A 22,633-nucleotide genomic window follows, 5' to 3' on the forward strand; every position below is an offset into this window, starting at 1 on the left:
AACATGAGACACTAATATTTTATAGAAACTTATTTCTATAAAATTTATTTTTAATTTTTTCCAGTGGAAAAAGTTTTTTTTTTTTTAATTATGATCTTACACGTGCGAGATCATCTTCGCGCGAGGGAGGAGGGAGATTATTTCTCCCCAAATTTCTCCCCTGAACTTAGGTTCTGGTTTTCCGTCGAGACGACGTGGAGGGAAGAGGATTACGACGCCGGGGAGGACCTATCGTCGGGAATGACGGCTGCGACGGAGGCGGCGGCAACGGAAGCGGTGGTGACGGAAGTGGCGGCGACGAAAACAGAGGTGACAGCGAGGAGAGAAAGAAATCGAACGGACGGCCACAGAGGCGGTCGTCGAGCAGCTGCAACGGCGGTAGAGACGTCCTGCGAACAGCTGCGATGGCGGTAGGGGCAACGACAACAACCGACGGGTGGGGTCGGCGGTGACGAGGGGAGGAAAAAAATTTCCCCCCCTCGCTCTCGATCCCGCTCCCCCTCCTGCTCCCCCGCTCGCTCCCGATCCTGATACCGTTCCGACTCACTTCGAACCGGCTCATGAGCCGACGAACCAAACTTGGCTTCGGTCGAGCTCGGCTCGTTAAGGTAAACGAGCCGATTTCAGCGCTCGAGCTCGATAGATAATGAATCAAACTGAGCCGAACTCGAGCCATTCGCGAGCCAGCTCAGTTCAAAGCCACCCCTACTCAGAGGCACCAGCTTCTATGTACTTCTTAGCATTATCCCAAGACCCGCCAGTATTTGAAGTAGAGATGGCAACAAGTGCACTAGAATTTTTCCCCATTTGTAAGGATGCACTGCCCACAACCTGCATGGTCATGGCAGAGAACCAGTATGGAAGCATTGCACCCACAATCAACCCAATGAACACTTTAGGTGTCAAAACATCCACTGGGGAAATCTCAGCACGACTCACAAAGGTACCAAGGAGAGCAAAAGACACCAGGGTGGCTAAACCAATGGCAAACCCTTGTCCAATAGCAGTAGTAGTGGGTCCAGCGGCATCAAGGGCATCAGTTCTATCGCGTATCCTGTGACTCATGCCAACCATCTCAGCAATACCTCCAGCATTGTCATGAATGGGACCATATGCATCAATGGTCAAACCAGTAGCAATGGTGCTCAGCATTCCAAGAGCTACCACCGCAATGCCATACATGGCAACAGGGCTGAAGTTGATAATAATGCTAACAGCAATAGCAAAAAAGGAAATAATGATAGACTTATATCCTAGAGCAAGCCTAACATTCACAGTTGTGGCAGCACCTGTCCGATAGGAACTAGCATCATCATGGACAGGGTTGTAAGCATTGCTAGTGTAATACCGCTTCAATGAAGATTCATAGCCAAAGAGGAGCATTTCATCAATTGTGTGAATTGCCCACTCCTCTAGATCTGCTTTAGCAAATTCACTAATCGATGATGACCAAGTGACAACATTAGGACAAACACCATCTGAGACCATCTCTTCTTGTATTTTCCGTGCTAATTGCCACATTGTGGCCTCTACAGAAACCTTTATAATTGTGCTATAGGGGATGACATGCAATCTGCAAGCCCCAACTAATTTTACTTCCTCATAATCATCTTGTGCCCTCACTACACTCCCAGCCAGACAATAGGCATTTAGGAGGATGGTATATGTCACCAGATCAGTAGGGACATGTAATATTTGCATTTGATTGTAGATATGCAATGTATAGGGTAAACGACGTCCATTCACATTCATGAGGCTTAACTTAATAAAATCTTGCACAAATTTTCCATACCTGATTATGTTCTCACAAACAGCAACATACTTCTTCTGTTGAAGTATTTCTCCATCCGCAAACCAATATGGTTTAGGCCTGAATTGGTAGTAGCAATGTTGCTATAATTCTTCTGAGAGGACTCACGAAGAGAAATTAGTGCTCTCTGGTGAATTTATGTAGTAGCAGCGGGGAATTTGGTGTTCATTGTCTCGACAAGTTGAAACCGTCCCATTGAAATAGAGTGCAAAATTGTCGTTGCACCTCCCATCTCAATTTGCACGATTTCAACCCTGCACCCAGCTCTTGTCTAAATACTACTTAGCATTCCTACATATATTGGGCAAGCACCAAGATCATTCCAGAACATATCCTTTGTAGTCCATCCCCTTCTGAGAACGAAACCATGACAAGACTGCCCACTTTGAGTGTCCCCTCTCCAAAAAGCAATAGATGACACATCCGGTTGAAGACCACTTTCTGTCACCCCACTGAAAAATTTTGGTTCAGTTATTGGGTCATCTTGTTGTTCATATGCAGGCAGCATATAGTTCCATGTTACCAGATCTCTGCATGCTCTGTAATCATATACTTGGTAGGCCTCTCTTGCCCAACCCAATGTTGCACAACTATGAATCAATGCATTGGACACAAAAGCTTCCAATTCAAAACCAAGACGTGCAGTGCTTGCTCTTGGTAGAAACAAGTCTGTAGATTTGAACTCATGAAATTTTGCATACTATTTCATCATAAAAACAAAGAACCAAGAGTTTCCAGAGGAAATACTCCGATCCGCCATTCTCTCAAACACCTCTGAGGATTTGATAAAATGAGCTGGAGTGTCAATCCCGTACCTTCCAAACCCACCCTGATTTCTGTAAGGGTAGGTCAATTCGGATGGCAGCTCTCTGGATGTGCACTTCATCACTTCGGTGGTACCTCCCTTGAATCCATACGGTTTGCTGCCCATGGCATGATCCTGCAAATAATCATAAGTGCCGGAATGAACATTGTGGCCGCTAGGAGCCTGTCCTCCCGTTAATACAACGACAATGTTCAATTTTCGTTCCTCTTTGCAGGCTGTTGGAATAAGAGAGCTTGTTCCCAAGTTGTTGCAATCTGCCGAAACAAAGGAGGTTGTGCCCAAGTCGGTTTTCCATTCGGATGTCTAGAGTGAGAGTGAGAGCGCGAGACTGACCTGTTCCCGATGGCGAACAACAGCCATATGAGGCTTCGCCGCTTGGATTTTTTCTGAGACAGTGGAGGGATGGCCGAACTGATTCGCCGAGACACAGTGGGATCGGAATTTTTTCGTCTGCTGTTTTGGAAGAGATTCTGCTGGCCGTGAGGAGTGATTTTTTTAAGGTCGAACCCAAATCAACCCTTACCAACGAGGTTTTAGCAACATACTCCTCCGATTTCAGATTTCCAGGGTCCCTGTCTGATTGTGAGAGTTCGGGGAGCTTTTCTGAGACCGTGAGCTCTAGGAGTTTCATGCATCTTCTATTCGGGAAGACGTATGGTGTCCAATGCGAAAGGAATTTCTGAGTCCCCAATTTTGGATTTCGTCACCGCTGGATATACAGAGAGCTCTCAGATTTCTTGCGTCTCCTGCCCATCCGAGACAGCGTCTCCAGCGACTACGGCAGTGATTTTATCTATCGCAACAACTAGGGGTGGCATCGAGCCAAGCCGAGCCCGAACCTCGTCTCGAGACTAAAATTGTTATCGAGCTCGAGCCCAAAAAATTTAACCGAGCTTGAGCCAAGCTTCGAGCCGAACTTGAGCCTCAACATACATTTAAAAATTTTCAAAAAATATATATCAAATAAATTGTATATAAAATTATACATACATTTTACATAAAATTGGGCATGACCTCTACATAAAATTAGGCACAACCTATATATATATAATACATGTATAAGATTGGGCATAACCTCTTCTTAAAATTGAGCATAATCTATGTATATAATACCTATATAAAATTCGGCATGACCTCTACTTAAAATTGGGCATAATCAATATACATAATACCTACATAAACACTCCATAAACACTCCATGAAATTGTTTCTACACTCCATAAAATAGTCTAAACACTCCATACATTGCATAACATTATAAATAAACTTCATACAATAATCAAACACAACAAAATTAAATGAAATATCACTATCAATTTACAATCACCCAAATAAAAACTATAAAGCCATTATAAAATTACAAACTATAGTTGTTTCTCTTAATGCTACAAAATAATATATGTCTCTACATGAGCAAAATCTCCACCTATGACAAAAACAAAAAAATAAAATTAGTTACCGTCAGATAAAAAAATACTCTTCCACTAATAGTTACTTAATGTCGTTAAAAATATTAAAATTACCATGATGAGAGAAACATGAAAAATCATGTAGCTGGTAGCATTATCTCTACAGTCTTCTTCTCAAGCTGTAATCATAAAACAAAATTTTAATAAATAAAACTAGAAAATATACTAAAAAATATCATAATAAATAATTAATCAAAAAATTCACCTTTTGATTTTTCTCTACACCGTGAAGAACCCGAACCCAATCACTACCACAAATCAAAACTTGAATTGTATTTGGTGCCAAGGAAGAATGATATGAGTCTATTACTCTACCACCAGCACTAAATGCAGACTCTGAAGCTATTGTGGATATGGGAATTACAAGGATGTCTGCAACCATCTTAGATAATAACCGAAATTTCATATGATTCACTTTCCACCATTCTAAAACATCAAAATCATACTGTGAAGTTTCCTCACAACTATATACACCTTCTTCAAGGTAAATTTCCAATTTTGACCTTGGTGAATTAACTACATCCTTTTGTTTCATATAACTCATTAACTTTGACCAACCTGAACTTGATGAAGGCCTACGACTTGTGGAAAGACCCATAGAGCTAGTACTTGAAATAATCTCTTCATTTCTAATATCCACATTATATAAGGATGCATATTCATCGTAGATCTCATATAAGGTGCATAGAACTAAATTTATATTACTTTAGAAATATATCACTGGAAAACACATTTTGATCAACTTTAATTTGACCCTTGGATCCAAAACTGAAGCAACAGCCATCAATAAATTGCATTCGCCCTAGTACATCTCAAATCTCTCTTTCATTCTACAAACCATTGTCCTAATGAAAATATTTTCATTTGTAGAATGAAAATCCAGAACTTCTTTTCCCCTATATACCTCACTAAGCTAGAAATTAGAAGTAGGGTAGTCACTCCCAGAAATTATATTAGTAACTGCATTAAAAACTTCTAGAATCTCACACACTATGTCAACCTTTTCCCATTCATCAAAACTTGGCAAACAATCATAAGTTGGTTCTCTAACTTTAAGTCTAGAGAATGCATCTTTGAATTTTAATGTAGAAGACAACATGTCATAAGTGGAGTTCCAATGAGTTACACAATAAATAACCAACCTCTTTTCACCAAGTTCTAATTGTTGTACAATTTCAGAAAAAGTGTGAAGTCTAGCCTTAGACAGATTTATGAATTTGACACTTTCACGCACATTATCAATGATATCCTTAATCTGAACAAGACCATCTTGGACTAATAAGTTAAAATATGAGCACAACAACGCACATGAAACAACTTTTCACCACACCCCAAATGTTTTTCCTTGAAAAATCTTGTTTCAAAACTCTGATACAAACATCATTATATGCAGCATTATCAACTGAAATACTAAAAAAATTATTTTAGATCTCCCACTCTTTCAAACACTTGTAAATAGCATTTGCTATATAAACGCCACAACGAGGAGGAGGAACATGCACAAAACTCAAGACTCATTTTTGTAGCTTCCAATTACTGTTAATAAAATGCCCAGTAATAACCATGTATTCAATCTTTTGATTTTGGGACTTCCAAAGATCCGTGGTAAGACTAATCTTGTTAATCTCTTTTAACAAAATTTTCAATTTCTTTTTCTCTACCTCATACACCTCCATACACTCCTTCTTAATGGTCTTACGGGATATTTTCTCATAATTCATATTTGTCATCTTCATTACAAAATTAAATCCCTCCTCTTCTACTATCATGAATGGATGTTCATGCATAAGAATCCAATGTGCAATGAGTACTCTCATTTTAGCTTGATCATATTTTCCTCCAAAATCCATAAAAGGAAGTCTAGATGGACTCTGATCAACATTTGACCCCGCACCCATTGGTTGAAAGTTTAAGGTTTTTTGTTTTCTCATTGCCACTTTTCTACCAGTGCAACGTTTCAAATGTCGACTCATATGTGTGGTCACTCCACTACTAATAACACTCAAATTGATTTTACAATGAACACACTGAGCCTTTTTGTACCATTCAGTGATACTTCTTTGAATTCCAACCACACATGAGACTTTTTTTGTCTTTTTGAAGTATAGGTAGAGTCACTTTCATCCTCATTTATGGTAATTTCATCTGGGCCCACTTCTATGATAGAGGGTAGTGACTCTGGTGGAGTTGAGTCACTATTTATGGCCACACTAGAACTAGTGTTAATTATTGATGTCAATTGAGGAGGTGTTGACATTCTTACTTGATCTGTGTCAGGACCTTGAAGAGACCTATGAACATTTGACAAGGTTTAGGCATCATATATCATCTAATGAGTGAATTTAAGACATCAAAGGTTCACACACAAGATCTCAATTTTCAAAAGATAGAAAAGGAACTATCAAATCACTTTTGCTAATAGATCAAGCCATATAACATTGTAAATAGCAGCAGATATAAGTTCAATGAGAATTAAGAAAGAAGGACAAAAACTAACATTTTTAATTCTTTTTTATAATAAAGAGAAGTTGGATGCAATTAAGAAAGCTCCTGATTCCATTAACTATAATAGAGTATTATTGAATAGAATATGTTATCAACACTAACATTTTTTGTTTTTTTTACAATAAAGAGAAGTTGGATGCAATTAAGAAAGCTCTTGATTCCATTAACTATAATAGAGTATTATTGAACAGAATATGTTATCAACACTAACATTTTTTATTTACTTTGACAATAAAGAGAAGTTGGACGCAATTAAGAAAGCTCTTGATTCCATTAACTATAATAGAGTATTATTGAACAGAATATGTTATCAACACTCAAAATCATGAAATAAAATTCCATTGCTAAAATATATCAAGTAACAATTTGAATACCATTATTGTTTATTGCTGAAATGTATGATAAACGTACAAAATTTTATAAAAGGTCAGACACCTAAAAATAAGAAGGCAAAAAAGAAACAAGATCCCAAAACATAAAAATATTTGAAAGTCTAGAATAATAACTTCATTTATGAAGAACAGTGGAATTTAAACAAAAAATCATTGATAACTAACTATTTTCCAAACATTATAGCACTTGAGCTTAGTAAGTCATTCTGAGATATACAAAAACATAACAAATGACAAGGTGGGGGATTTTTCTCCCCCACCCTTCCTTTCCTTCTTGAATGTCATAACTCAGTATGAAGTTTCCTGGCTCTTAGCCGGCTAGAATGCAATTGATGGCACACTAGAGCAAAAAATAAAACAAAATGAAAAAAAATTAAGAGAATAAAATAGGTCGGTGTCACTGAAGCACCATTGAACTATTTGAGATGCAAACAATTGCAAGAAAAAAAGAGTATACCAAAAACTCATCTAGTGGAGGAACCTATATAACAATACCAACTGCCATAATTTGAATGCCCCATACAGATATTTTCCCAATTAAATTTATCAATATTCATTTTTAAGTGTCTTTCAACTGATCGTTTCCTTGTCCAGTTTACCAATTCATCAAGCTAATTCCTTCATCAAGTTTCATAATATTTACTTCCAAACTAAAAGTCACCTAAACATTGACAACCATTTTCACCTTGACTTGTAACCTTGTTTGCACTCACTACAATAGGCATATATGTATGCCTTCGCAAACACTACCTCTTGTTTTACAATCATCCCCACAGGAAACTACTACCTCAGATAAAGTCCACAATGAATTTTGTGACCTTTTGCATTGGAAATGGACACCCTTTGTATTATTCTTTCCATCAATCGGTATCCCCTATTAAGAGTTCCAAGGAACTATCTTTGAGTGGATATAACCATTAAGCACTTTTGAGTCAGTCAGAGGGAACGAAGAAAGATGATGGGAAAACATACTTATGAAATCAACAGAATCTAGAAAATATGTGTTTAAAAAGTAGAATTATAGAAAGAAGGCAGTAACTTACTTGAATTGGCAAGAAGCTCAGAAGAGAACCCCGTTGGAGTGTTTGCTGGTAGAGCTTTTGGCAATAAATGTTGTTCTGCTAACCCACGCGAACAATATCTTCTGTAGAACAGCAAAAATAATATAGCTCGAACAACTTTACTGGATGTCTTTGTTGCTTCCTTTCAAGAAGAAGAAGTTGTACACCTCAGCTAAGAAGGGGTGAAAGGAAGAGAGGCCTATACCCCGTTATTAAACAAAAATGATACTTAAAAGTTTACTTGTCATTATTTTCAAATCCCAAATATATAACCAAGCTTTAATAGAGGGGTCTACCTGTTTTTATTTGTTGATATAAAAATTTTAAAAAAGTCATAATTCGCCCCTCACCCACTAAAATCACTTAAAACTAATTTTAACATTAACATTAGGATTGGAATTTTAAAGGAGATTTCCTTGAAACAGTGGAGGTTGTGCAGATGAGACTTGAACTAAGACATGAGAACAAAGAGAATAATTATGACCATCTCTATTGGAAAATCCATCCCCCAAAGCTCTTTTTCTTTAAGTTCTAGAGGAAAAGGAAACATCCTTATACAATCTATATAAAATGATCTTCCTAGTACGTTGTGACAGTGCGTTTCCTTCTACCCTTAAATCAAGAACTCACCATTTCAAAAAATCAAATAGTATTAACACTCAAAATCATGAAATAAAATTCAACACTCAAAATCATAAAATAAAATTCATACCGGTAGTTTCTTCCAAGGATTTCTTCCCGAGTGTACTTTGTAAGTTCAAGAAAACTGTCAGGTGCAAATATCTGCAAAAAAAAAAAAAAATAGATCGTTATCTTTGCTTAAGCATAACTGCATTCTACTACAGAATATTTCACTTATAGAAACAGAGTGTTCGTCATTCGGATATCCAAAAAGACTTTCCAAGATAAAGGAGCACTACTGAAACGAAACGAGAGTTAGAGATTTTGTAGGGTTAGGTCGGCGACGAAAAAAAAATAGAAGATTAAATAAAAATCTTACTTCCTTCCGTCGAACTGTCGCTTTCGTCTCATCGACGAGGAAAAACTTTGGATGAAGAAATCGAAGAGGAAGAAGAGAAAGAAATTGCAGAGGAAGAAATTGAGGAATTGAAGAGGAAGAGGGAGAACAAGGGATTTGAAGACCAAATTCCCCATTTCCCCTGAATACCTGCCGACGAACAGCGATTTCCGCAAGAAATCATGCTAAAACGGCATGGAAATGGTAAAGAGAAGTATGGGTTTCACAGGCGGAAAGACGAAATGAAGAGACGATTTCCCCAAAAATTTCCAAATCCCCGAATCGCTCATTAAATTAACAAGTCAGCTCGCGAGCCGATGAGCCGAACCTGGCTCTGCTCGAGCTCAACTCATTAATCTAAACGAGCCCATTTATGAGTTCGAGCTCAGCTCGAGATCGAAATATAATGAATCAAACCAAGCCGAAACCAAGCCAAACTCGAGCGGCTCGTGAGCCGGCTCAGTTCGAAGCCACCCCTAGCAACAACAAGTTGAGGATTCCCGTCCGAGAGAGCGTTTGTTGCCTCTCGTTCTGTGAATTTTTCATGCTTGGAGAATACCTTCTTTTCTACGGCAGCGAGTTTCTCCATTGCAGAATGTTCTGTGATAGCGATTTTCTCCCTTGCCAAACGAGTTGCTATCGATGTGCATATTTCTTCCAATTCTTTGCGCATGGCCATCCATTTTTCTTCGGATATCCAATGGCCTAGTATAGAATAGTCCATTGTGTTCCTGCTCTGATACCAGTTGTTATGGTCCCGGATCTAACACATGGATTCGTTGTTCAGATATGCCACCTGGATTTGTAAGGAGGCCACATGGATTCGTAGGGAGGAAGAAGAGAAAGATGAAGATCAAGCCAAAAAGAAGCTTGAAAATCCTAGAGCTCATCAAGGAGAATTCCAAGCCTGTTTAACCTAAAATCAATGCTTGTCTTTCTCATTATTTTTACCCCTTAAATATGGTTCATCCTTACAGGGTTTAAGATAAAATATTACAAAAATACCCCTATAAATTAAATATTCCAAAAATACCCCTATGGCCTAAAACTGAAATAAAATAAAGTAAATTAAAGAAAAATATTTAAAATAATAGTGTTATTGGTTACATACAAAATGGCAATATAATAGTAAAATTCCAAAATTACCCTTAATGAAACAATAGTTAATATATCGTGGAATGGGCGTTGATTAGGCTCCACAAGTTAACAGAATCTGACGTGCTTGACATGTTTTTAAGGATCCCAAGATTTGGGTTTGTCAAGACCTATAGTCAAGAGACTAGGTACATGCAATTAGGGTGTTTTAGCAACTTAACTGCAATGCAGTTATTTTCTATTTTTCTATATCATTTTTTACAACATGACCCACATTTGGAGATTAAAAATCAGGTATATGTGGACTATGTAGCTCTCTTAAATAGAAGCAAGAGGGTCAAGTGGAATATGTCCACCATCTCTCTCTCTCTCTCTCTCTCTCTCTCTCTCTCCTAAAATTCTTTTATCTTTCAATCTCATCTTAAACTTATCTACTTTTATTGCTAATTGATCTTAAAATACAAAGCCCTAGGAAGATACATCTACAATTTCCATTAGAAAAGTTGTTAGTTCATGGGGGAAATCCCCAATTGACACATTGGGGGGGGTTGTGCACAATGTAAGTGCAGAAGGAAAGTGGAATACAATGAAAAGTATTCCCTGGGGAAAGTGAGAGGGAATGTAAAATATTTGTTTGTGTTAGTGTGTGCAATGGAAAGTGCAGTGTAAAGTACTTGTTTGTGTTAGTGTGGTGTAAAGTGCATATAGATTATTTATTAAATAAAATATTTTGATATATCTGACTATCAGAAAATTAAATTAATATTAGTTAATAAATAAAATATATTAAATATAATAATTAAACAAATGCTCACTTTTATATTATTAAATTTGTAATCAAATTTTAATTTTGTAATATCTAAATATGAAATAACTATACAAATATCGTACTACATAGCGTACTACACAAATATCGTAATAATAAAAAAAAATAATACAAATATAACTTAATCACCTTTTTAATATAAAAAATTATATATGTTCTTACAAAAGTACAACACAAAAAATATTTAGTGGCGTTAAAACATAATAGTCAATAATTTTGCGACATCTGAATTGCTAAAACATCTCGATAATATGATGCTCTTGCAAATTGTACTGCGAACTCCCTCTAGGTACGTGCGACTAGAATAAATTATTAAAAATAAATAAAAAATAACATAAGTGAATATAATAAATAAATAAATTATTTTTTAATAACATAAGATATTTTTAACATTAAAAAAAACTAATTTAATACAATAATAAAAAAATTAATATAATAAATAAATATATATTTATCAATAACATAATATATTTTTATGTATTATTAATTAATAATATATTGTTACAAAATTTAAAACTATTGGTTTAATTAATTATAGCAATGGGATAATTAAACCAAAACAATATATTAAATATTTATTTTAACAATATTTTAATTATAACTATTAAATCACTAATTTAATATAGTAATTATAAAATAAATATATTAAAAAAATAAAAATAACTATTTTAAAAATATATATATATAAATTATTACGACGGTTTAATTTTTCCTAACTTAGGAAAAATTAAACTATCGTCTTCCTCACGGCGCGCGTCGTCTTCCTTAGCGGCGGGAGACTACAGCGACGGGCCAGCGGGCAAAGGCGACATAGGAAGCGGGCCAGCGGGCAACGGTGACAGAGGAAGCGGGCCAGCGGGCAACGGCGACGACGGGCCAACGGGCAACGGCGACGGAGGCGGCTCTCCGACGGTACGCCGAGAGGGAGAAGAGAGTGAGGCTGAGAGGCTCTGCGAAAAAGGTTCGGCCTCCCGTGCTCTGCGACGGAGGTCGAGAGAGAGAGGAGAGAGAGAGGCCAAGAAAGAAGAGAAGCCGAAGTAGGGCGATTGAAGTTGCCGAAGGTTGTGAACAAGCGAGAGAGAAAAAAAATTCTCTGAAACCTCGTTCGACAGAGGTTCCTTCATGACAGCCCGAGCCCGAGATGTATTTGAGCGATGGTAAGTGAAATCAGAGCTCGACGCCTCTGATTTCACATACCATCGTTTTATGCCTAAAACGGGGGAAGCGAAATACAACTGTATTTCCCTTTCCCTCGTCACTTACAATGCGCACTAACGCGTTTCGGCCCACTTTGCCCAACGTAAGTAAAACACATTTCACTTACGCTGCGCACTAACAGGCCCATTATCTCAATCTATTGTTATCACTACTGCATGGATATAAGGGATACTCAAGTAACAAAACCATTAACTAACTATTATTCACTCAACTTGATTGAAGACAACCTCCAAAAATCATCTTTGTAACCTATTACTACCTCAACCCTATGTTATCTAAGAATTATACTCGTTCTTCCAAGGAAAGAAAAAAAAAGTTGCAAAAATTGATAGGGAGAAGACCACTATAAGTTTAGGTAAACAAACTCTTCAATGGTAGGAATATCTCCAATTTTCTTGAGTGTCTCTTTACTAGGTTCAATGGCAGGAATATCAACATCGATAGCCATTGTTGCATGCTTTCCTGAGACTATTCTCTCCACATTCATGAAGCTCATATTAATATTTACCTCACCCCAAATATTACCTATTGTGCCAATCATACCCGACCGGTCGACCAATAAACAAAATGTATTCATACCAAATAAAAATAATCTTCAATAAATGCTCATTCTGTAAAATAATCTTTCAACAAAATATATTTCATAAAAATGAAATATTTTAAGTTCAAATTTACCATCCACTAGTTGCATAACTGAAGTAATACACAACCCTTATGCAAATACAACAAAAATAAGAAACAAAAACCAGAAAATTGAAATAAAGATGCGTAATACAGAGATAAATAAAATAAAATAATTAATTATTACATAAAATAAAGATACACAAACCAAACCAACAGTTATTACAATTCATGTGAATTGGTAGACATTGAATCAGAACACTGTACCAACTCTAATAGATATTGAACAACCAATATAGACAATTTTCACCCAATTATTTTTAAATCTAAAGAAGAAGATGGATACTTTGCTCTCGGAGCGGTAGAGAAGCTTATTGTCGCCGCTATAATGGGTAGACCTAACAAGGTCGAGATTGTGAGTCACCAACTCGACAAGAACAACAGATAGAAGTAGAGAAGTACTTTGATAGGAGAATAACGTCAACTCAGTCACCAACTCGACAAGAACAACAGATAGAAGTTGAGAAGTACTTCGATGGGAGAATAACGTCAACTCTTGCAGCAAAGATAGGAGAAAACCAGGAAGATAGCAATGAGGATAGGAGAAAACCAAGAAGAGAGCAGTGAAGATAAGAGAAAACCAAGAAGAGAGTCAATTCCCGCAATTCGCAAGTTAAGTCAAGCCCAACGATTTTCCAATTAACAAATTTTCGGTTGTCTATTTGCGTGAAAAAAAACTGCCTAGAAAATCATTCAATTTTCTTAGCTAAGTAGAAATGGGTTTCCTAGAAATGTGGGAGACTAATGATCCTTAGAAATATAGTTCTACCAGGAAATGTTTTTTTTTAGAATTTCCAAGTAGATAAAGGTTTTCTAAAATGTGGGGGACTAATGATCCTTACAAATGTAAGTTCTACTAACAGATTCTGGAAAAAAGGCACTAATAGGACCTAAATAGATATGCATTTCCTGGAAAATTTGACACTACTGATCCTTAATGGTCATTTGAATTGGATTTCTATTTGGAAATACGTTTTTTGTATTTTTCTATTTGAAATGCTGAAATGGTATAAGGGCAAAATATTGCACCAATGGAGAAGATTGTCATGAAAAAAAATTCTATAGACTATTTGGATATTGGTATGTACTAGTGGGCTGAATATTTCTCTTAAATTTTGTAACAAAAAAAATTCAAAAAAATTTAAAAAAAATTATAATTCTATTAGTAACATTTTAGTAATTTATTTCCTGTTTTTTTAGCTAAAGATCCTAAATTAAACCTGATGCGGAAGCGAGCAGAGCAGGAGATGCACCAGGCTCCAGCCATCCGCAGTTGCCAACCCACGTGGGTCCCACGTAACAGGAAGGTGCAGGAATAATAGATAGCATGCGAGTCACTAGTTAATTCCCTCCGGCGCTCCTGAGCTTCTGACTAGGACCATACGTATCTGCCGGCCGAAAAACCTTATCCTGTGGGCCCCACAGCCAGTAGAAAAATAGTTAATAATTAATCCCACGAGGAATGAAAACTTCAAAACTGTTGCTTGTACTGCCGGGATATCTGTCACTCGCCAGACGCTCTGCCTGCCACAAAGCAGACACATAATTTAAGTCGCGATTTTAAAGTAAAATATCGATCGAGAACCGCTTTATTGGCGCGTAGTTAACGGTCAACGAGACGGCAACGTAACGGCGTCAGGCCGTGCCATCGAAATGGTACGCCGGATCAAACATAAGTACTGATACTATCTTTACTCTTTCTACCTTTCGTATATTAATATTTGTACTCATTTACCATGCAATTATAATTCCACATTTTCTCTCTCTCTCTCTCTCTCTCTCTCTCTCTCTCTCTCTCTCTCTCTCTCTTTCTTTTGTCTTTTTTTTTTCAATATTGTGGTTTAGTATGATTTTATTCTGCTATTTTTTAGTAAAAATATATATAAGACAAAGTGGTTTAGTATACTTTTGTTCAATGGAAAGGACCATATAAAGAACCTTGAACTCTTCTTTATGTGCAACTCTTAGTGACAAGATTCTTTAAGTATTATACTTCATAACGTGGTCATAAAATAAAATCTAATAGACAATTATAGTTGCAGCAATAATTTTAAAAAATTTAAATATTTTATTTAATTTTCAATATTTAATATTTGGTTAAAACCAAGTGGCCACTTTTTCTACTTGTATAAGTTTTTTTTTTTTTTTCCCTATTCCTCCAACCCCTCCTAGGGTTGTAAAAATTCGAAAGAGCATGACCCTCTCCCATAGAAGGGGAATGGGCCCTTTTTTCCCTCCTTCTATTAGGGTCCTCCCTTGTTTTTGCAAGGAGGGGGTCTTTATATAAACACCTCTATTAGGGGTGAGCACGGGTTGGTTTTTTGAAAACCCAAACGGTTTTTTTCCCCTAAGGCGGGGGTGGAACCCCAATATTTGAGGTCAGGTTGGTCGGATTTTCCATGAAACCCGTCCAAATGCCAACCTTTGATCTCCTCTATTTCTTTTCCATTCAAACAAAAGTGGTTTGGACATAGACAAAGAGGAAGAACAATCAAGATCAGCATTATTATATCAAAGAGGTGACTGTGGGGGCAGGCTAGGAGACTTTTCCTTCTCCCACATTACTTGAAAAAAGGGGCCGATAAGTGGGTTCATTAACTTTTTATTTTTAAATAATTTAATTTTTTTTTTGTAACCATATTATTCTATGCCTAAATTTAACAAATTTTGAATGCCATATTTAAAAAATAAACAGAAGGTTAACCATAACTAAAATTACAACTTCTAAGAGGCTGCATTAAAATTTTATCCTTGCAAATAATGTAATTGTAGATGCAATGCTTGGAAGTTGTAAGTGACAAGCTCTTAGTTCTAACTATAAGTTTTTGTTTTAAATGTTGAACTTGAGCCTTCTAGTAATTTCATTATGCTTTATTTAGAAAAAATTTCAATCTATCCAAAAAGGTATGCATAAATTATAGTTCTATTTTTTAAACTAAAATAGTTGACTACTTCAACACTATCCATTGCTTCTTAAATGGCCTTTGGTCCAGATATCAAAGAAATTATTTTAGAAAAGAAAATCGAAGAATCATGGTTTATGTATAATTTTATCAATAAATTATAAAATTTTAATTATATATATTTCATTTATCTAGGTGAGTAGAGTTTTAGTAAGTGTCTTAAAAAAAACCAGACTGGACCGATCATGACTTGAATCTTTAATCCTTGTTGTTGTGTGGAGGTTCCTCCCTTTTCTCTCCATAAAACTAGTTCGGTGGAATCTTCCTTCAATTGAGTTATTTTTTTTTAATTTATAGATATAAGATAACTAATGTAATTGGTCAATCGATCAGATTTAGTTGAACTTGAACTGAACCCAATTATGCCATTTTTATAACAATGGAGTTAGTCAAAGTCATTACAACTTATTGGGAGGTATAATTTTTTTTTTAATATGGAATAAAGACAAAAGCAAGACAATCGACCATATTCTTTGGGGCAACTATTAGTCCTCAAACGGTACCAGGATTGTAAATTTTCTCCATACTCATGTTAGAACAAATAGTTAATTCATGTTTCTCCATTATTTTAATAATAACAAAATAGATAGTTTGAAAGTGTGCTATTAAGTGTGTTATTAGTGTATTTTAGACACATGCCTTCCAACACTATATTACGAGGTCTATGGCAAAAATTCAATACAAAAGAATTATCTATCAAGTTGTCAAATCAAGACAAAGTTAAAACATATTAAAAATTGTTGTTGAGAAGAAGAACTTACAAAAAGAAGAAGAACAAAAATTTGAAGAATAGAGTCAAAGTCAAATAGAACATCTCAGAAGTCTAGATAGCCAACCAAACTTCAATTTTTAAGCACATTTATGTTATGGAGCTTTAGGGCATAAATATTTTCAAATTTTTATTTAATCAATGCATATTAATGGTTAAAATTTGCTAGAGCACCTGAGGATAATTTTTATCATTCTTAAAAGTAATTTTAAAATACTGGCAATTGGCATGATCGATCATACTACTAGTCATGATCGATCATCCAAAGTGTAATTTAGCAACCAATAGCAATCATGATCGATCAACCTGGCTGGTTTGAGCGATCATAGTATCCTACTAGAATAAGCTATAAATCATGATTGATCATCCAAACTGGATTGATTCATCATACTAAGTCTAGGCATAATGAATTATAAAGTTTGATCCATCTTATCAATAGGCTTGATCGATTGAACAAAAGTATACCATAAAGGGGCATAGAGCATATCATATACCATAAAGGGATAGAACATATCATATCCCTTTACAGGATCAATTGTATTGACTTCGGCACAGCCAAGGCTATAAATCATGATTAACCGATCAGGTAGGATTGATCTATCAATCGTGTTTTTTTTGTTAAAGGCAGGAAAACTTGTTGAACGATGCTATGATCGATTAATAACCTTAATGAGTCATAAAAATATAGTCGTTACACATGATTGATCACTCATAGCTTTTTAGTGATCGATCAATGTGTTTATCAGCTTTTTGATAACTGGCAAAAAAGGATAGTTTGGCTAGGAAAATTATAAATAGGGCTCCAAACAAGTTAAGGACAAACCATTGAGCTATGGAAAAGTATTTTTTTGCTTCAAATTTCCATTCTACCCTTTTTGAGAGAAAAAAGTTGCATTTTCTTAAATGCCTCTTCTTCTCTCAAATTTCCTTGCTTACATAGTTCCATCAAGCTCCTAACAAATACGTGCTTAAAGATATTGAGGTTTGGATCTCGCTTGGAGAAGGGATATCTCTCCAAAAGAAAGTTATAAATTTTATTTTATTTTTTAATTTTATAAACTTTATTTGTAGAGGTTCTCTAGAACCTTAAAGCTAGATCAATCGACATTCAGGAGCCTGTAATCTAGAAAGGGGAGAGATCAATTGAATTTCTAGGGGAGAGATCAATTTGTGTAATTGGGGATTACAAGTGCTTAAGAGAGAGCCTAAATCTCTTTGTATTAGCAAATAGAGATATTAGTGGAATTTTCCTGAGCAGTTCTTAGACGGTGACTACCTATAGGAGAACATCGAGAAAAAAAATCATTCTCCTATAGTTGTGTGCTTGTTTTTATTATTTGTCAAATTTTATTTTAGCTCTCAATTGTCAAACACCTAGCCAATACAACCCAAGAGACCGGTCTGTTAAGTGCAGAAAGCAAAGTACTTAACCCATGACCACCTTTGACACCCACCGTTCACCCCTGTCGACATCCACGACAACCCACACTAATTTGGAAACTAGGTCGCCCCTTCCGGGATTCGAACGCGGAATGTGGTGCCTAACTCTGATACCATGTCAAACGCCTAGCCAATACAACCCAAAAGACCGATCTGTTAAGTGCGAAAAACCAAGTACCTAACCCATCAGGGGTGGACGGAACCTAACCTTGGTGGACTGGAACCACCTAGCTCTGACATCAATGTGTTTTTATTTTTAACTTAAAATCTCAATTCACCCTAGAAAAACCATTGGACCAACAACCCTTATTGGCCCTTTGGCCAAATGTCTTATAAAACATTTTTAAATAACATAATAAAACTTATACATGATTATAAATTTTAATAACTGTAAAATATAAACAATAGAAATCAAGTTCTAGCTATTTCTTTTAAAAAAACCATAATAGAAGATTTTATTTAAGAATGAAATTTCCACGTTACCTTCAGGCTTCAACATATGCAAAATTTTAGGAGATTAAGTAATTCTGTATAAAATACTTTGATCTACATGCTTTTAATCATGAAGATTATACAAAAATTATATTTTATAATGTCAAACGCCTAGCCAATACAACCCAACAGACCGGTCTGTTAAGTGCGGAAAGCCAAGTACCTAACCCATCAGGGGTGGACGGAACCACCTAGCTTTGACACCCACTGTTCCCATTCCCTACCGCTTCCATCGGGATTCGAATGCGGAACGTGGTGCCCAGCTCTGATACCATGTCAAACGGCTAGCCAATGCAACCCAAAAGACTAGTATGTTAAGTACGAAAAACCAAGTACCTAACCCAGGTGGACGAGGGGTGGACGGAACCTAACCCAGGTGGACCGGAACCATTGAGCTCTGACACCCACCATGCCCGTTCCCGTTCCTGTTCCCTACCACTTCTGTCGGGATTCGAACGCGGAACATTGTGCCCAACTCTGATACTATGTCAAACGCCTAGCCAATACAACTCAACAGACCGGTCTGTTAAGTGCAGAAAGCCAAGTACTTAACCCAGGTGGACGGAACCTAACCCAGGTGGACTGGAACCACTTAGCTCAGACACCTATCGTTCCCGTTCCCTACCGCTTCCGTAGGGATTTGAACACGGAACGTGGTGCCCAGCTCTGATACCATGTCAAACGCCTAGTCAATACAACCCAAAAGACCGGTCTATTAAGTACGGAAAACCAAGTACCTAACCCAGGTGGACTAGGGGTGGACGAAACCTAACCTAGGTGGACCGGAACCACCTAGCTCTGACATATAATATAAATTAATTCAAAAGAGAAAAGACCATGTTATGGTCCCTTACCATGGATCTAGTAACTCGACGTGGGATTGGTGAATCCAGAATGTGAAAGACGAATTCAGCACTGGTACGTGCTACTGCTCTAGGTAACAGGTATAGGAGCCTCTTATTGAACTCGGAAAAGAGATTTATGGCTCCCTTGTTGCTCATGGAAGAGAGGTTGAGAAACCTCTTACTATTCACTATAAGAGAGGTTGAAAAACCTCTTGCTGTTCACGGAAAAGAAGATTAGGAACCTCTTGTCTCTCAGTAAGGGTTTAGGGAATAAGAGAGATAAAAAAGGGATAGGAGAGAAATCAGTTTCAAGAGAGAACATGGACCATGGGCTCGTCAAGGAGAACTCTTAACCCTATTTAACCCAAAATCAGATTTGTCTTTTCTTTATTCCTTTGCCCTCTAAGTGGGGTTGACGCAAATAGAGTTTAGGATTTAAAATTACAATTTTGCCCCTGTAACATCTTGACTTAAACAATTAATGAAAAATATAACTTAAAACCAATATAAAATATGAAATTAAAAGCAATTAACTTAGTGAGTCAGTGGCGCCTCCTTTGGATGACTCAGTTAGCTATTGAGTCCTCAACAGACCATTTGTATTGTGATATAAAACCCGATTAGCCTTGTTAGTAGGGGTGGCATCGAGCCGAGCCAAGCTCGAACCTCCATATGTTTGAGTTTGGCTTGATTTGAATTATTCGAACTCGGGCTCAAACTCAGGCCTAAAATTGGAATCGAACTCAAGCGCATGAATTTTAATTGAGTTTGAGCTTGAGTCAGGTTCGAGCTCTAACCTATATTTAAAACATTGCATAAAACACATATCAAATAAACTATAGGCGTCTGCATCAAATTTTACATAATCTGTTTACAATTTTCCATACACTCTGCATAAAATTGTTCATAAACACTGATAAATTATGCATAAACTTTGTTCAATAAATAATGACAACATAATAGAAAGCTTAAAACAATTTGTTGAATCAAAACTATAAAAAGAACCTTATGTGACTCTCTTTTACTTGGTAACATCTAGATTATTAAAGTTTCAGTAATGATTGATACAAAAAAGTATATGATAGATATTTTTTTCATACTAGTTCAATATTATGTTCGTTCCGGTCACTTAATTTTGGGCTAAAAATTTCCAATACAAATATGATTGGGCCTTTGGTTGGCTTCTAATTTCAGGTCTTCGGTTCAGTCATAATATGATTTGGTGGGAAGTGTGCATAATCATCGGTTACAAAGGAAAAAAAGAAAAGAAAGAAAAGGTTCCATTACAAGTGAGAAGTATTATCATTCAAATTAGATTCTCACCATAAAAACAAACATTTGGTCACGCCACACTTGCACTACCTCCAAATAGCTATGCCCTTTTCTTAGTTTTTACCAATTTACTTGCCCCCAATACCACCAAAAGTTCCAAGATATGATATTTCACTGTTCTGCAATACCATCAAATTTGAATGGTAGCTAACTGTTCATCACATGCCATTAGTTTCATCCATGCAAAATTCTGCAATGCAAGTCAACTGTGGCTAGTTATAGCATTAAGTGAAATTCAAATGGGTCATGCTCAGGATATCACATCTTATTCGTATTGTTAAGATAGTACATCAAATCACCTCAAACAAATTAAGGCCATGCAGTTAAAAAGTTTACTATTTTCCAAATTTCAAAGCATATTTCTTCTAGTTAAATTATTTCCTCTACTTAAATCAAATCCAATATCCTAGTTCTGCCTGCAAAGGGAAAAAAAAAACTAAAATATTTTACTGAATAAGTGAAAAAAGGACTCACCCTTTCCTTATTGGCATCTGTAAAATCCCCTGGAATGTTTGGATTGTTATCGGTGTGTCAATGTGCTGTGAAATTCATCCAATTTTATAAACGAAGATGAATTGATGATCAAAATGAACTAAAAAAAAGATCAATAAAAAGAAAGAGAAATAATATTAAGAAAAAAACTAAAGCTCACATAATTTAGTGCGGTGGAGATGGAATAAGACAAAAAAGATTTGACTTGTAACATGAAAGAGAAAAAATAAGACAACAACAGAGACAATGAGAGGAAGGGAGAGGCAACATTAATGAACATGAGATGGGCAAACAATTGATGAATCTCAATGAGACATTTGCTAAGGCAACCGGCGATCGGAGAGAACATTGTGACTAGTGCCTTGAGAAAAAGGGGTGTAGAGAGCGCAATAGGGGTTTGGGAATGTGTCGTCCTCGAGAACAAAGTGGCCACTGAAAATCGGAAAACTGGAAAAGGAATGGAGGATTGGAGAGAACTGGGGGAGACATAGACTATGTCACCGATTTTTCTGTTTGGAGTCTAAGAGTTTCGAAAGAGTTCGAAGTCAAATCGAAAATGAAAATAGACGGGGACATGCAGAGAAAGAGAGAATAAGATCTAATCAAAATCAAAATAGGAAAGATTAGCTTACACCTGGTCTATTATGTGACTTTCATCGTTGTGGGTAACAGCTAAGTCGACTAGATCGTGAAGACGCCGAAGAGCGAAGATGAACATGACTTCCCCTAGTCTCTCGATGAACGCCTCTGCTAGGCTGAATACTCGCCCAAAGAGTCAAATGCCCTTATTCCCCCTGTTGTCCATTGGTTTAAGTAAAAAAAGCCAACTCCCGAGCTGCAAACCTAATAGCCACTCATTCGAGCTTGACTCTTTTACTTAAACAAACCCCGAATCAAATCTTGAATTCGATTCAAGATCAGAAATTTTTGAATTGAAGCGAGCCGAACTCAAGCTATTCACTAATCGGCTCGGTTCAATGTCACCCCTAGTTCTCAGATCCTATTCCTTATCTGTTATGGGCACCCTGGTCCTGGGCTAAGTACCTATGCCTTCCGCTCCTGACAGGCCGGTCTTTTGGATAGTATTGGTTAGGTGCTTGTTTGGTATCAGAGCGGGGAAATATGGGAGAGACGTCAAGCCAAGAAGAGAGGTTGGAAAGGTTCAGGGAAGAGATGCAAGCTAGGCAGGACGAAGCAGAGGGTCGCTTGGCAACCCTGCTAGACAACAGGATCTCTTTAGTCTCTCAAGTGTTCTCTCAACAAATGGAAGAGCTCACAACCCTGATCTGAAGGACACCCACTCCAAATGGGGGACACACAAAATACCATGGATAGGGGGGACAATTCAGTCCAAATGGAGGATGTCCCGAGTATACTGGCCCGGGCAATGGCACCATTC

The 22,633-nt window shown here is 36.7% G+C and overlaps 1 protein-coding gene across 1 annotated transcript; it reads right to left on the reverse strand.

The window, feature by feature from the left end:
• Positions 1 to 705: 705 nt before the first annotated feature.
• On the reverse strand, positions 706 to 1,752 carry LOC137946591 (pyrophosphate-energized vacuolar membrane proton pump-like). Its single transcript, XM_068792929.1, has one exon. It carries the CDS (start codon positions 1,750 to 1,752, stop codon positions 706 to 708), a length of 1,047 nt encoding a protein of 348 aa, XP_068649030.1.
• Positions 1,753 to 22,633: the final 20,881 nt, after the last annotated feature.

This window comes from Aristolochia californica, unplaced genomic scaffold (genome assembly GCF_029961685.1).
Source record: "Aristolochia californica isolate CCGP_79_NKW_82.1479 unplaced genomic scaffold, dmAriCali1.0.hap1 SCAF_12, whole genome shotgun sequence".
Taxonomy (NCBI): domain Eukaryota; kingdom Viridiplantae; phylum Streptophyta; class Magnoliopsida; order Piperales; family Aristolochiaceae; genus Aristolochia; species Aristolochia californica.

Coding starts and splice junctions, on each gene's coding strand:
- LOC137946591 (XM_068792929.1), bottom strand. CDS start 1,752: ATGAATGTGAATGGACGTCGTTTACCCTATACATTGCATATCTACAAT.